The 16108-nt window shown below is 32.3% G+C and overlaps 1 protein-coding gene across 2 annotated transcripts in view; it reads left to right on the forward strand.

Moving 5' to 3' along the window:
• Positions 1-16108, forward strand: part of LOC129975650 (cubilin-like) — a 176167-nt gene that overhangs the window by 84333 nt on the left and 75726 nt on the right. For both annotated transcript variants that reach the window (XM_056088750.1, XM_056088751.1), the window contains exons 33-39: positions 822-1003; positions 2331-2487; positions 3075-3188; positions 4990-5214; positions 7779-7911; positions 12719-12918; positions 14808-14995. In XM_056088750.1, the coding sequence (XP_055944725.1) occupies positions 822-1003; positions 2331-2487; positions 3075-3188; positions 4990-5214; positions 7779-7911; positions 12719-12918; positions 14808-14995 (1199 nt within the window). The remainder of the gene's footprint in view (positions 1-821; positions 1004-2330; positions 2488-3074; positions 3189-4989; positions 5215-7778; positions 7912-12718; positions 12919-14807; positions 14996-16108) is intronic.

A 16108-nucleotide genomic window follows, 5' to 3' on the forward strand; every position in this document is an offset into this window, starting at 1 on the left:
ACTTCACTGTTGTACTTTCATTTCTTGACCTCTTTCTATACAATGCCGCAGGTCGATGTCTTTTCTGACATAGATTTTTATGCGATTCATATCTGAGTAAATGTATTAGTTACTTCAGATAAAAGTGTTTAAACCTTTAATTGGGAAACTATAACGAAAACTTTATTAATTGAGAAACTTTAAACGAAATTTCTATAAATCGAATTTTCTAAAGAAATCTTCAAGTTCGATATGTAAAAGTTCGACGGCCCATGAAATGGATTTTGTATGATATTCCATTACAAAAACCTATATTATCGTCTTGAACAATGGGAAGTGTTGGGAGATAAGATCTTTATTTGGAATACCGGAGAGTTCTAGATACGAAACTCAATTCCACCGTAAAAATCTGTAGTTAATATGGGTTTGGTATACTGTAAATCTATTGTTTAAGTTCAAAAATTTCATTTTTTGAGAACGTTTTTTGTTTGAGATGCATCTTCGTTACCTGACTATAATACAAAATTACGATTACTGACTCAAAACAGCCCTTGAGTTACATCAAAACGAAAAGTCAAATGTTAATAAACTAAACTTAATCAGGAAAAAGACAATATTAACTTAAATCTGAATATTAAAATATTACCCTGGTTACAAATCATTAAATTATTCGTGTGGCTGAAGAATCATTTGAAATTAATTCTAAGTAAAGTTTTAAAAAATTCCATTAAAGTGGCTGTTACAAATAATATTACTGCAAATTGATTGTTTATTATTTTTGGAATGATTCAAATCCAACTTAACTCATTAACTTCTATTAAGCCATTTGTCTTTTATTTTAGGTTGCGGTGGTCTATACACAACACCAGAGGGTACAATTATGACTCCCAACTTTCCGGAAACGTACAATGCCAATGATGAGTGTGACTGGCTCATTGAGGTGGATAAATCTCATCGAGTTATCTTGGATTTCTATGGCTTCGGCATGCCGGTATCAGTCAATGGGACAAAAGGATATGTGGCAGTGAGTTTTCAATGAATTTTGTTGCAATAAAATATATTCATTGATGTTTTTTTTTCAATTGAATGTCAATATTTTCATTGATTTTGAGAACTCTATTTAAATTTGCATGTAGTTTACAACGCAAAACTGAAGCAATTGTTAATGAATATTTAACAAGATATTTATAATGCAATAATTTAGGATCTAGGAAGAGCGTTCTGCTCTCAGTTTTCTTCCATCGTCACAAACTTTGAAGAGAAAACTCCAACCCGAGAAGAAACAATTCTTAAAGTAAAAGTTCAAAATATCCACGAAATTAAACTTGCCCTGAACAATTTCCATGAGTTAAAAATACTCTTCCAAACACTGCATGATATTTGTTTTACAAACTTACTTTCCAACATGATACTTAGACCCAGATAAAATGCCATTTTGAACTTTATAGTGGAAAAGTTAGAAACCATTGCCAAAACAAAATGGTTAGTCCTACCCGCCGGAAGGCCCATGGAAAAACTTGAATGACTGGACCTCTGCAACAGCAACACTGGCAGGAATTGTGGTTGAATCCTAAGGATCATCGCCGACCACGATGCATCCTTTCCCTAAGGAAGTACACCCGTAATCCAGCCATGGAGAAGCCAGACCCTTATCTTTTCATGTACCAACAAGGTACTTTATTTTTTCGAATCACTGTGCCAGAAGATTTGCATACTCAATTACGAGGTGCCCCTCCCCCGTCTCCCCCAGGATTGAAAAAGTTGGAAAAAATAAAGTGGAAGAAAGAGATGTCAGTTGTTGATGCATTGTAAGCAGGTGATATAATTCTAGCGCATTCATTGGATTTCTGCAAATGAAACTATTAAAAAAGTTGTTTAATTGGCACTAAGCTAGGAATAAAAAATAGTCGGGTTTTTTTTCTCCGTTGATTCTTTTTATAGACCTCGCTACTTTTATCAGTGTTGAAAAAGTAAATTTGTAGAAGATTATTTTCAATTCTTGAAAAATGTTCAACGTATCTTTAATAGATGAAGTTAGATAATGAATTTAGAACTGATATAAAAATATTTTTGTGCTGTAATGTTTTCAGTGCTATCGAATAAAAACGAGAACACTTCATCTAAATTTTATTTACTTAAAGCTGTAATTAAAATTTCAAAAACTCTCTCTCGAGGTGCATATTTTCATTCTCCTAAGTATATATCTGCCAATTTGATAACTCTAGATTAAATGAGCTACTTTGTAAGGCGCCAAAACACATTCTGACACACACGGACTTTCATTTTTATTATTAGTAGCGATAAGTAATTGAAAGAAATTTGTATTCAAATTTGATGCTGTCTGTTCATAGATTTATGATGGGAACAGCTCTACAGCGCCACTTCTACTGAAACACTGGGGACCCAAACCTGAGGATAGCATTTTGTCCACTGGTCACCAAATGCTGGTAAGACTGGTTGCGGATGGCAATAATGTAGGAAACGGATTCAGAGCTCACTACAAAACAGGTAGGACGCAATGTTCTGTTTTGATGCTCATAGCATAACAATTCATTTTCTTGAGATCGAAGTGAAGAAGTGAGACTAGTTTGTATCATTCTAAATATAGAAGAATCAGTTATCTAACACTAACCATTTTTGGCCATAAGCTGATACGCCGAATGTATTGGTTATGTAAAATTTGAATTGGATTTTTTGTACACAATTTACTTTTAATGGTTTCCTCAGTAAAATATTTTTAGCTTCAAATTTTAATAGTCACGCTACTCCTACTTTAGTTAGGCTATAGTTAGGCTACTCTGTGAATGCATATTTCATGGGCTTAGTCAGATATGCTAGATCAAGTGGCATGAAAAAAATGATCCATGTAATGTGTTTGGCCAAAAAACTGGGTGATAATCCTTAATGGATTTTATGACAGAAACTCGATTATTTTTTAACTTGCCAATATAAAATTCATGAAACTATCTTTTTTTTTAAATCAGAAGGAATTTTTATTTTCTATTCACATATCTGTTAAGTATGCAAATGTTTTTTTCTTGTTTATTTTATTTTATTTTTATTTTTCAAGTATCAATGTTTCGTGTTCTATGCAGGCTGTGGAGGAAGACTACTTGCTGACGATGGAGGTGTTATTCAGTCCCCTCATTATCCAGATCGTGACCTCAGTACACCAAATTGTAGTTGGATAATATATACTGCTGATCCTGGTACGTTTTTGATCTTATTCAAATTGTTGTGAATCTGTAATATTATTTCCAAAAGCCGTTTGCATCTTAAAAAAAAATGGCAATATTTTAAGGGATATAGATAATAGGTCAATGAAATACTTGATGATAATTTGGGAATGACTTTAGCAACTTTTTCTACAAAAATGAAGATTTTTATTAAAAAAAAGAAGCAGAATTTTGGTGGCATCTCTATTAGAAGCCGAGTTCTATAGACTCTTCCAGAAAATTCAATAGTCTGTTAGAAAAAATTAAAGGCCACAAACGAAAATTGAATAGATGCTCAAAAGATTAATTCCAGAAAATTATCTTCTTTAGTTGTGTACTTTGAGTGTTATTGCTGTTTTAAAATTAGCGCTTATCTGTCTGTTCGTGTTGCGAATTTGTTTAATGCCATTCTTTTTGTTATTTAAACTGTTTTCTGTTTGCTTCAGAATAAAGCGTCATCTTCCACTACCTAGCATGTTGAACTTCTTCTACCTCACTGATGATTTTCTGTAATATTATCGGAATAAATTCTAACTATGTTACTTTCAGATACAGTAGACTCCCGATTATCCGCGGGCGGGTTATCCGCGCCTACCGCACAAATGACTTATTTCTTCAAAAAGGTGTAGTTTTACAGTTATGTTTTTGTAATTACATAATACATTACAGTATTAAAACAGTACATATGTATTAATTTTTCTGTGTATCCTTGGCGCCTCTCGCAAGTACAAAGCACTTTTCTGTTTTCATTAACAAAATGCATTTTAGGTTAGTTTTGAGTGATATAATAAAATATTAAGCGTTAGTTAAACATTTCCAGCTGTTTATTTGTTTTATTGTACATAAAACGATTTTTCAAAGTTGGAATGACTGTTTTCTCTTTTGCTATACCCGTTTTTAGCTTTTTTCGGATTATCCGCGATTTTTGTTATCCGCGGAGGCCGCGCCACCCAATTCCGCGGATAATCGTGAGTGTACTGTATTTAATTTCCTCGTTCACATTATAGAAGGCATTTCAACACAAATTTTCCATATGTTTCTTTCCCATCCTATCGGTTTAAAAGAACCTAAAAAAAAGTCGTAAGCTTCTGTGGATCAAATTATTTAAGTTTATATTCTGCTTTTTTATGTTAAAAACCTACACGAATGTCAGCATTTAAAATTAGATTAAATTTCTTTACTGTTGAAGGAAAAAATAAACAAGACAACGATGATCAAAAGCATAACAGGATGTTCAGTTGAATCATCATCCAAAAGCAAATTTCTAAATCGAAGAAAATTTATTTTATCAGTAGGAAAAATACTGTAAAAGACATAACGCATTGCATTTTATGTTGTGTGAAGCAACAAATGTACGACTGAATGCACGTGAAGAAGTTTAACTAAAATTACAAATAAAATGCAATAAAAGATATTTAAAAATTACTGTGGAAGCTTAATATTATATTTCTATTGTTAGGCTTCCCCCATTTTTGAACTTTTAGCATAACGGTAGGGAAATTTGGCCCATAAATGACAATTGCTGCATATTATAAAGAAGTATTTATGAAAAAGATATTTGTAATAATATATAATCTTCAAAATGTATTAGAGAAATAAATCCTGAGTGGTATAATTTAATGAGTAAAATATCAGCTAAGTCATTAAATAAATGTCAAAATTTATACTTGGATGATCTCTAAACATACGCTTAGAGATTTGTCATTTTATGCAGAGAAAAGACGTTTCATTGTTACAGGTCTAAATGATATTATAATTTATGAATGACTGACACAAGCATTAATTTTTCCTACAGGTGAGAGGGTGAATTTGATAATAACCCACCTGTACATACCTGAAATGGGTCAGAATTGTGAATTCGGAAGTTTGTTCATATACGACGGGGACCAACCTGATTCACCACTGAATCAACAGATTTGTGGTACCCGCACACCACCTCCTATTCTCTCCAGGGGCAGTATGATGCACGTGTTTTTGACTACTGGCGTCTTCAGAGCGACGTACGGACCAGCCTCGACTCGTGAGTACATTCATCTCATTTCATATACTTTAGAAACCTACTGCATATAAAGTGTTTTGCAAAATTTACTTGCGGAACCTTGAAAAAAAGAACAATATATTGGATAGAATATATAACACGGAATATATTACACTAGTCGCCTTTTACGACCAGCTGATGAGTTGAAAATATTGGTTATATTTCATTTCAATTAAATCATTTAGATATAACTCCATGTCAGTAATTCTCACAAATTATATGTCATTAGCACTGTGTTATTTTAATTCTCTTACCCATGTTTTATTCACTGTGCATTTGAATTTATGAAATGGAAAATTTCCGATGACACCATGGCGCTATTAAAAATGTAAAAGTGCTAGTCTTCTCATCTTTAAAAAAAATCACGTGATTAAATATTTGATAGAACAATGAAAACAGTTCGAACTTGCTGGTTGTGCAATTATGTAATTTATTGTTTGAAATTAAGCTAGAAAATACTTTTAAGAATTCAGGAAACATTTGCATAGTTATAAAAATGGTATCATTAAAAGGAAATTTTTTTTAAAAATTTTGAAATGAAGTAAAATTTATTTTTACGCGACAATATTTTCCGAAGTTATCATGGAAAACCACCAAATTTCCGGTTAAATTTTATTTAATTAAAATTTTAATTATGATTTCAAAAACATCATACCAAAAGGTGAATTTCCAATCCTACAAGGTATTTATGTGCTTAGTTTGATAGCTGTAAATCAAGCGGTCTGACCTGTAGAGCATGAAATAGGAAATAAAAAAGCAATTTAAAATCCAAATGACTAAAAAGGCACATTTTTATCAGTACTTTCGTGAGAGTATAAGTCTGAACGGTTTGATGGAACCATTAAATTAATTTGACTTTCATCATAACAAAAACATTGTTATAGATTGTGTATCAAATAATTTAAAAAAATGTACAAATCAAAGGGGAAAATGGATAGAAATAAAATTAGTATCATTAAAGTAATTTTTTATTTTTACAATAATAAAAAAAAGAATCTTTTTGTGAATCAAAATCATTTGTATGAAATAATATTTTCGAAAGATATTGCACCACCAGCATCTTGTTTTTCTTTATTTTTTTAGGTAGATTCCAACAGGAAGACTACCTATTGCAAAGGTTCTCATGACGCAATTTTAAGAAATATATAATATGCGTATAACATAACATTGAAATATATAATATGCGTATAACATAACATTGAAATGTATAATACGCTTATAACATAACATAGAAATATATAAAATGCGTATAACATAACATAGAAATATATAAAATGCGTATAACATAACATAGAAATATATAATATGCGTATTTTTCCATGTTATCGTATGAACAAGATAACTGCAGTAATTTCATTTGGCTTTTAATCGTCTGGGAATATGTTGTTAGAAATTTAAAAACCTCGGATGAAATGCACCCTCTAGCTCAAAGGGGTGGAAATGGTGGAGGTTGAAATTTTCATTTCGCTATAACTTCCTTAATACGAAGACAGAAAAATAAATCAAATTAGCCAAATTGGCGCCTTTTATCAAAGCAAACAACTTTTGTATTTAAAGTTTTTCAATATCTGCAATATCTTAGAAGTTAGGGTCTAAAAAGTGATTACCAATCCTTAGTTTTGCCTGAAATTATATTCATGAAATATTAACTTAGATGAAAAGGACCTTCCAGCATTACAAAAAGAATTTTTTTAAAAAATTTTGTTTGATTTTTGCACTTTGAAAAGATGGCAATAACTACTTCTTGCCTTAACCTTTTCTTGGGCCATGGGAAGTTTACTTCCCACCAAATTCATCTATATTTTTATGAAGTTATGTAGTTTAGAGTAAGTTTTGACAAATTTTTCAATATGACAGAAACTTAAATGTTTAATTTCCTTATCTCGCACAAAATGGTGTGTCTTGATTTGTCACTAAATTTAATTTATCTAATAAGCTAAATGAATCACTTTTCTTAAGCTAATTTCAATTCTAAAAATATTTTAATGTACCATGACTATAAAAAATGGCCTTTTAAAGGTTAAAGAGCATGTTTGCCAAATATCATAAAAATCAGAAAAAAAATCTAGGTTATTTAAAACACAAACAATACTCTTTGTATGTATGTAAAATTATTTTGGTTGAAGCAGAATGCAGTTCGAAGCAGTGAAGAGACTTTGTATTTTTAATTTCGTTTTATTCTCTCTCGGGAGGCAGGCATGATTATTAACAAGAAGACGCAGTGCGGCACAAAAGCAGAAGTAAAGAAGGAACGAAACAAATGATCACTAGTCTTATATAACAAGGGATTTCCGGCCACTCGCGAATTCAATACACGTGGTGACCTTTGACAGGGGCACCGAAGGGATCACTTTCATTTGATACGTAGAAGCGATTGCGCAGTAATTTTTACACAGCTTCAGTTGAATTAATCAAACAGAAAGTGGAATTGCATAAGGAAATAAGAGAATGAAATTACTATGGGCTAAATTAAGATAAAGCTTTGGAGATTAATTTGGTTTAAATTAAGAGTTTAAAATATCATTACATATATATTACATTTTCAGATTGTGGAGGTTCTTTTAAATCTCCGGAGGGAACATTTGGCACTCCTGGCTATCCAAACAACTACGATATGGATACTGAATGCGTCTGGACGGTCGAAGCTGCTGTTGGAAACCGAGCACATCTGGCATTTGAGTGAGTTAAATGCATTCTTTTACATCTTTGTTCCTTCCCTTTTATTGCATTTCATAATTTCTGTTTTTTGTTCTCCAAATCGGCACGTATTCAGCTTCTTCACTTTTTTTAACTGCTTTTGGTGTGGGAAAAGAAATAAAGGGAATGTGTTCTTCTCGATTTCTGTATACACTTGTTACAGCATACACTTTCTTCATACACTTGTTACATGCACTTCACACTCTTCTTCATACACTTGTTCACTTGTTACATACACTTCTTCATGCAGACTTCCTTCATAGATTTGTTACATACACTTCATACACATACACATTTTATTCATATACTTGTTATATACACTTCTTCATACACATACACACTTCCTTCATAAACTTGTCGAGCAATGCATATAATAAGGTGGAGACTTTCCACCCGAGTGGGTGAGTATGCGAGTGGTGGGTGTGTTTAATTTTATTATGAATTACATTTTTATATATTTCGACAATATTAAACAAGTGCATAGAATAATAAGCATAGTGGAAAAGAAGCTTTATACCCATTTTGTTAGGTTGGACTGGTGTGGAGGCTCAATTTATATTATGAAGAGAATTATCTATTTTGCTATCCTAATAAGGAGTATATTTACCCTAATAAGGAGTATATAATATTTGTTACCCTAATAAGGAGTATATAATATTTGCTACCCTAATAAGGAGTATATAATATTTGCTACCCTAATGAGGAGTATATAATATTTGCTACCCTAATGAGGAGTATATAATATTTGCTACACTAATAAGGAGTATATAATATTTGCTACCCTAATAAGGAGTATATAATATTTGCTACCCCAATAAGGAGTATATAATATTTGCTACCCCAATAAGGAGTATATAATATTTGCTACCCTAATGAGGAGTATATAATATTTGCTACCCTAATGAGGAGTATATAATATTTGCTACCCTAATAAGGAGTATATAATATTTGCTACCCTAATAAGGAGTATATAATATTTGCTACCCTAATAAGGAGTATATAAGGAGTAGAGTTATTATAAGGAGTATATTCATATTGAAAAGGGGACTTTCTGCTCTTAGGATATGCGATTGGTGTAAGTGTTCAATTTGTATTATGAATGGAATTTTCTATTTTCAAAGAGTATGTTTCCTTTTTGACTCGTATTAGTGCAAAATTTGGCACTGATTTATAATTTTCAAAAAAATTTTATAAATTGAAATTATTCTCTCTAGTTTGTTGCTCTTTTGAGCTACCGCGTTCACGGTTAGACAGACCAATTGTCAACTCGATGATAGTCTTGATTTGAAATTTGACTGTTTTATATTCTGATTTAAAGATCTTATGGCAAATTCCATCTACATGTCTGATGGCCTTTGTAATTTTTATGGTCAATTGAACACTGAAGGATAAGCAGATGAATTTTTAATTCACAGTTTTTGTCCAAAATAGATCAGAGTTCTAGAATGCTGATGTTAAGACAGCAAGGAAATTTTTTATCCTTCTAGGATGCTGCTTTCTTCAATCATCATGTTTAGAATCAATCATTTTAAACCTGGCCTTTTTCCAGATACACGAAGCATAAAAATGTAGATATTCACTAAAATCTGGATGTAGATGTTTTTTAACAATTGCAATACCTCTCTTTCAAGGCGTTGTGTATTGGAATGATAAAATAAAAAAATTCTTTAAGCATGCAGAATTTTAAAAAAGCATATCTTGCTTTTAGAATGTAAAATTCTAATTGCATACTATTCTTTCCAGAAGTATATCTTCAAGAGAAAAAAAACTAATTATGTTCATTATTCTACTTTATATTATTTATTTATTTATTTTACGACCTGTCTCTTCCACTGAGGGGGGGGCTTCAGATTTGAGGATGATTGTTGATTCTCGCTACCTGGATGGGTACAGAAATAATGCGGACAGAATGGTTTCCAGTTGTTGAGTCTTGAAGGCTATCTCAAGGTTTTTTGTCATAACTTCTGAAAATAGAAATCGAAAGGCGGTAGGTGATGATTTATAAACATCATTATCTTTCTAATACAATGAAAAGTGTAGAAATTGGTGGTTAGAAAAATCCTAACTTGGAAACTTCTCCAGAGGTGTTTTCACTTTCTCATATATGGAATATATAAAGGGAAAGAAAAATGATCATCAAAACTGTGGGATGAAGCGAGCGAACTATTTTTCACGCGTAGGAATATCTGTGTGATGACGCTTCTGCTTCGTTCCGGCGCCACTCCTCCTGCGATTTGCATAACATGATGCTGTGTGCGTAATTATCAATACCTGTGTTCTTTTCTTTTCGTTTTCTATGTCTAATAAATGTGCTGTCTTCAAGAACCATGCTGAGATTTATAGAAAAGTAAGAACAAAAACAAATCGAACGCAAGATTTTGACGAATCTCCATATTTTAGACCTTTCCGCGTTCGAAAGACACCTTTTTTGGAATGATGGCTGCCTGTGAATATGATAATTAAAATACTTAAAATAGGCGGATAGAATTTAAAATATGGATTTTAAGCTGTCTGATTGTAAGTCAACACATATATAAAATTAAGTATAAAACTTAAAAATCTTAAAATTAAAATTAATATAAAAAAATTATATATATAAAATTCGGTACACAAGTTAGCCCTTGAAAAAAATGGATCCGTAGCATTTTTAAACTAAATCCGTTTAAAGGTCAATTGTCTGTCAGTCTGTGCCTTTCAATGCATATAAACATGATAATTCAAAAACGTAACTATTTAGATAAATGAATTTGATTTGCAGTTTTAGCATCCAAAGTCTAGATTCTTCTCAAATGGTGAACCAAATCTATTGACCGTCTTTCAGATTACTCAAAAACAATAACTCAAAAACAGATTGACTTAATTAAGGAAAATTTGATATCTGATCCTTATGATTTCAATTGTAGTTGAAATCATAAGGATAAGGATCCATCGACCAAAATAATATTAGTTTTCTTGTCAATTATATATTAATCTCATACCAATGGTTAATATCCAAAGATAACTTAATAGATTCTGTAAAAATGCTAGATTTAAGTCAACGATCAGCATTTCGTAATTATTGTTTGTCAGTATCATATAGTACACAAGTTCTTAACCATAATGAAAACCGCGGAGCTGTCATGAGTGGGACAAAAATATGAGTAATTGTGGCTCCTACGGTTTTTTGTCAAGGTCCACAATTTTATGCTGGAGAGGACACCACCTGTACTAGAGAGTGCGAGGACCAGTAAGATATCCCATTCATTAGTTTCCCATAAAGAATGTATAATGAAATACTTTTTTTTTCAATACATGGGTTAAATAAAGGAGTGATCGTTGATTACGTATCTAAACTTCATAATCAATCAAATGAAGTAAAACTGACAGTGATCTGACTGAAAAACTTAGTTGAAGGTTTTTCTTCCGTAGAGAAATTACAAAGAAGAGATTTCTATCTTGAACTTGAATATAAACAATGAGGGATATAGCGACAAAGGCTGTTATCCCACAGGAGGAAAAAGTTACAGTTAATGGATATCAAGGTGATCTTGAATATAGATGTTTAGACGATGTTTGCTTGCGGGAGCTTGAGACAAAAGAAAGGCAAAAGAAATATTCGGCTGCCCGATATTGAGTTTTTTTTTCAGAGCACTTCTCTATAGATTGTACATTTTGAACATTTTAACAAGGATGTGGGAAATGCGTTGTCTTCGTTACATTTGATGCACAAGGGAGTTATCTGAGAAATTGAACCTGTGAAGAAGACTTGGAGTAATGATCATTTTGCAAGTCACCAGTGCAATAAGTTTATCTTGAACCCTACTTCTAGTCCATATAGTGATTGTGCTGATGTCTGGGAAGTCCCCGATCAAAACTAGATATTTGTTCCTGTGATAATTATTTGAGGCGAGAGATTTCTATCTATTATATAGAAACATTGCGTTTTTTTTTGGTAAATATCGAGTCACCTGACCCATGAAATTTGAAGTTTATTTTGCCAGTATTTTTTGAAATATTTAATGAAAATTATTATTATGTTGTAGTAAGTATTTATATTGCATTTGACTTCGAAATGGGGCAAAAAAAGAAAAAGAAAAGCTTTAATTAACATCAACTGAGTTTAAAACAATTTTATTTGTTAATTCTACTTTTAGACACACCGTTTGTGGCAATATTAACGAATAACTTTCCGGTTTGTTTACCTTTCTCGAGTGACGGACATTTTAGTCTCTTGATAAGTCATGGTTTGAATATCTAAGCAATACAGGTATTAACCCTGCATTTTATTAAAAATAATAATGGGGTGTCCAGAAGTATCAAATGAAGAAAAAATGTGAAAAAAGACAGCGTGAGAATCTGGCAATTTTGAATTGTGAAATTGCTAAGTTCGTTGCAAAATGGGGAAAATTGATTTAATATTTAGATATTAGAGGTACAAGCAAATAATTTTCTTATTGTGGGAATTTGAGTTTTGAATGGGAAGTAGGCAGATCAGAAAATATGTTTTCTTCATGGAAAGATTATGCTTCCGACATTGAATGAATAGCCAGTGGAGTTTAAAAACTTGCTAACTGGAACTGACGAACATCGCGTACAGTATTGAACAACATCCTGGCTGGCGAGAGAATCCCCGTAGTCTTTAAAAAAATAAATCAGTGAGCTAGTTATTATATATTTAGAGTTCTTGACCTTTCATATAAAAAGATTGCCAGAATCAGATTAGCTCTTGGAGAAGGAAGGCTATTCTTCCTCATTATTTTGTAGAACCATGTGCATTAGCAATTACGACAACGGATCACTCTTTTAACAGGACATTTAATTTGGAAGATAGTGAGCACTGCAATAAAGACTATGTAGAAATTCGAGAAAACAGTGAATCTGGAAGATTCATTGGTAGATACTGCGGCAACAGCCTTCCCAGCAACCTAACAGATGCTCCTAAGCTTTGGATAAAATTCAGATCGGATGATGTGGATACACAAAGGGGATTTCTGGCTCACTTTGAATTGAGTAAGTACGGATGACTTAATTATTAATTAACCAGCCGCCTTTGGCGAAACGTAGATTGACCAGATGGTTGATACAAATTTTGTAATTTGACCTTAACTTGACTTTTGTGTAACTTGACCTTAACTTGACTTTTGTGTAACTTGACCTTAACTTGACTTTTGTGCAACTTGGCCTTAACTTGACGTTTGTGCAACTTGACCTTAACTTGACTTTTGTGTAACTTGACCTTAACTTGACTTTTGTGTAACTTGACATTAACTTGACTTTTGTGTAACGTGACCTTAACTATGACTTTTTGTGTAACTTTCTTAACTTGACATGTGTAACTTCCTCAACAGAATATTTTTAAATATCAAATTTTGATAAAAATATACTATTTAGAAAACCTTAAACTGTTCTTCTCGTTGTGTTATGTATTTCATTATTTTGTCTGTCTTTATATTTATACAACTGAACATAGAAAAGATAATCAGAGTTTTTTTAATAATTGTTGCCCTGTACAAATATTGTACCATTGATTAATTCCTATGCCTATGTAAAATTGTGTGCACTACAAAATTTCAAGAATTTCATGATAAGCATGCCTTATATCGAGACATTTTCGATATATGAAACAAAACCTGATCTTTATAGTGTCGTCAGAAATTCCTACGGGGAGGGGGGGGTCACCTCAGAAAAGAGGATGAGAGGCTTTCAGTATGGTGGTTGGTTTCCGTCACCCTGGTGTGTACAGAAACGATGGGAGTTGGCTACCTCCTGTAGATCACGGGACATACTTCCCAAGCAAAGGAGGGTTCTACCGTTTGTACCGTGGCCGGTGATGGCTCTTAGGTCTCAGCCATAGTTCCCGCCAGTGTATCTGTCAAGGCGATCAGGTCATTCAGTGTTTTTTCCGTGTGTCCCAGAGCTGGTCGGAGTAGTCAATTTATAATATCTTCTTCAATAATAGAAAAAAAATCAGCATGAAATATTAGCAGCAACAATGAAATAGAATGGAGTTTGCCGGCGTCCTGGCATAGGGGTAGCGCGTCTTCCCCGTGATCTGGGCGTCCCGGGTTCGAGTCCCGGTTTGGGCATGGTTGTTTTTCTGTTGTTCTATCTGTGAGATGTGTGAATGTGCCCTCCTGTAAAAAGGGGTTGTGCAAGCGAATGAGTGATGCGTGAGTAGCAAAGTCGTACTCTTGGCCCTAGTTGGCGCTGCTATAAAAAATAAGAGACGTCCCCCTCAGGCTTAAATCGTTGTCTTCGTAACAGCGGGCTTGTCGGTGGCAAGTGCCATAAGAAACAAACAAACAACAGAATGGAGTTTAATGATGAAGCATATTTCTATAAAATATGCTGAAAAATATATTTGAGATCATTTGAAAGTAGGAAAAAATCTATATAACAAGAAAATTGATGTCATAAGAAAGAAATATATATATTTTTTAATTTTACGAAAATGTAAAAATAATTTTTGACCTATTTTGTCGAACTCCCCCCCCCCTGCGCGAATTTCGCTTTATTTTTTAATTACTTAATTAAAAATTCTTATTTTCAAAGAATATATTAATAAGCTTGATAGTTCTAAGGAATGTAGTTAGTGTGCACATTTTATTTTTACTCTTACAGTTGGAAAATTGATGTGATGTTACAACAGTTATTGTACAACAGCAAAATTGATGTCATTGAAAAGATAATTTGTCTTTCGCTTTTTTTTTAAATTTTAAGAAGATGTAAAAGTAATATTTATCCTATTTTGTCGAAAAATAAAGCGAAAAAAAAACCTCCATGCCTTTGTTTTATTTTTTAATTAATTAAACATTCTCACTTCCATAGTATATATTAGTAAACATAATAATTCTAGAAACTGTAGTCAGTGTATACATTTTTTTTTTTAATTCTTTCAGAGGGCGAGGTTGTTTTGAACGGTACGGAAGGAGAGATTGCATCTCCTGGATACCCAGACTATCACCATGGTAAGGAAGAGTACAAATGGACAGTGTACGTTCCTTTCGGCATGCACATTAATGTGCGATTCACAGAACTGGCTCTGACAACCATCTCGCCTGATGAAAACTGCGTCTCCCAGATTCAAGTAGGAATTAATTCGACAAAAATATTTAATTTTAACTTTCGTACTCAAGATTATTGTCAGAAAGAAAAGCGTGATGGCAAATAACTTGAAATAATAAACATGAGAGAAAATGCGCACTAAGAAACATATATTTGATAACTGTGAATTCATTTCAGCGTAGTTGCTTTAAATGGTTTAAGAGATTAGTTTAAAACTATGACATTACAGAGCTAGATGAAAAAACTTATAATTCAAATTATTATAAGGGTAATAGTGACGAGAACAAATATAATTAATTAGAATAATTATTTTCTTGCTGTTTATATGCAACCCGATGATTATTTTATAATAAACCTGGTAAATGAAAGCCGCAGTCAGAGGACGAGAGCGACACTATTGCCTCTACTTCCTGTCCAAACTTCTAGCCAGCTATATTTTCAATGTATTTAATGTTAATAGCCATCGTTAGCGAACAGCTGAAAATGGATAGCTCGTCTGGTATATCGGTGGCGTTTGCTTCAGATTTATCTCACACATAATTTATATAATATTTCGATAATAATGTTTCTTTGAAAAATTTAAGCATCAAACTGTCTGGCATTATAGTCATGTCAGTTTAATAACCATACATCTGCTCTATGAAACATGTAAACTGTTCTAATGGAATAAAATTTAATTACAAATTTAACTGTCCAGGTCATTATTTTCCGGATCAAATTTGGCATATAGTAATTTTATTTTTTTTTTCATGTTAACTGCAAAGAAATTAAACATAATCCCCTTGGCATTCAACAATAGAAGAAAATAAAACGATTAAACACTTGATTATATTTGTTACATTATTAAAGAATTTAAAATTATGCAGTATGAAACTAAAATATTATATTTTTAGATTTTTAAAATTTTTTATTAACTCTTCTTCTTGTCTGTTTGTTTTAGTACAAATCTTGCAAACGATTTTAAATTAATCAACTAATATACAACTTCCCAATGACTTAAAGATTTAAAACTTTAAACATAGCTCAGAACTGGATGACATGGAAAATATTAATTCGTATTCTAGTCTGTTCGATACAAATTTTATAATGTAGCTCGTCGGAAAGTCAATTTAAAATCGTCTGCAAAATTTCACAC

Source organism: Argiope bruennichi, chromosome 7 (assembly GCF_947563725.1).
Source record: "Argiope bruennichi chromosome 7, qqArgBrue1.1, whole genome shotgun sequence".
NCBI classification, from domain to species: Eukaryota; Metazoa; Arthropoda; class Arachnida; order Araneae; family Araneidae; genus Argiope; species Argiope bruennichi.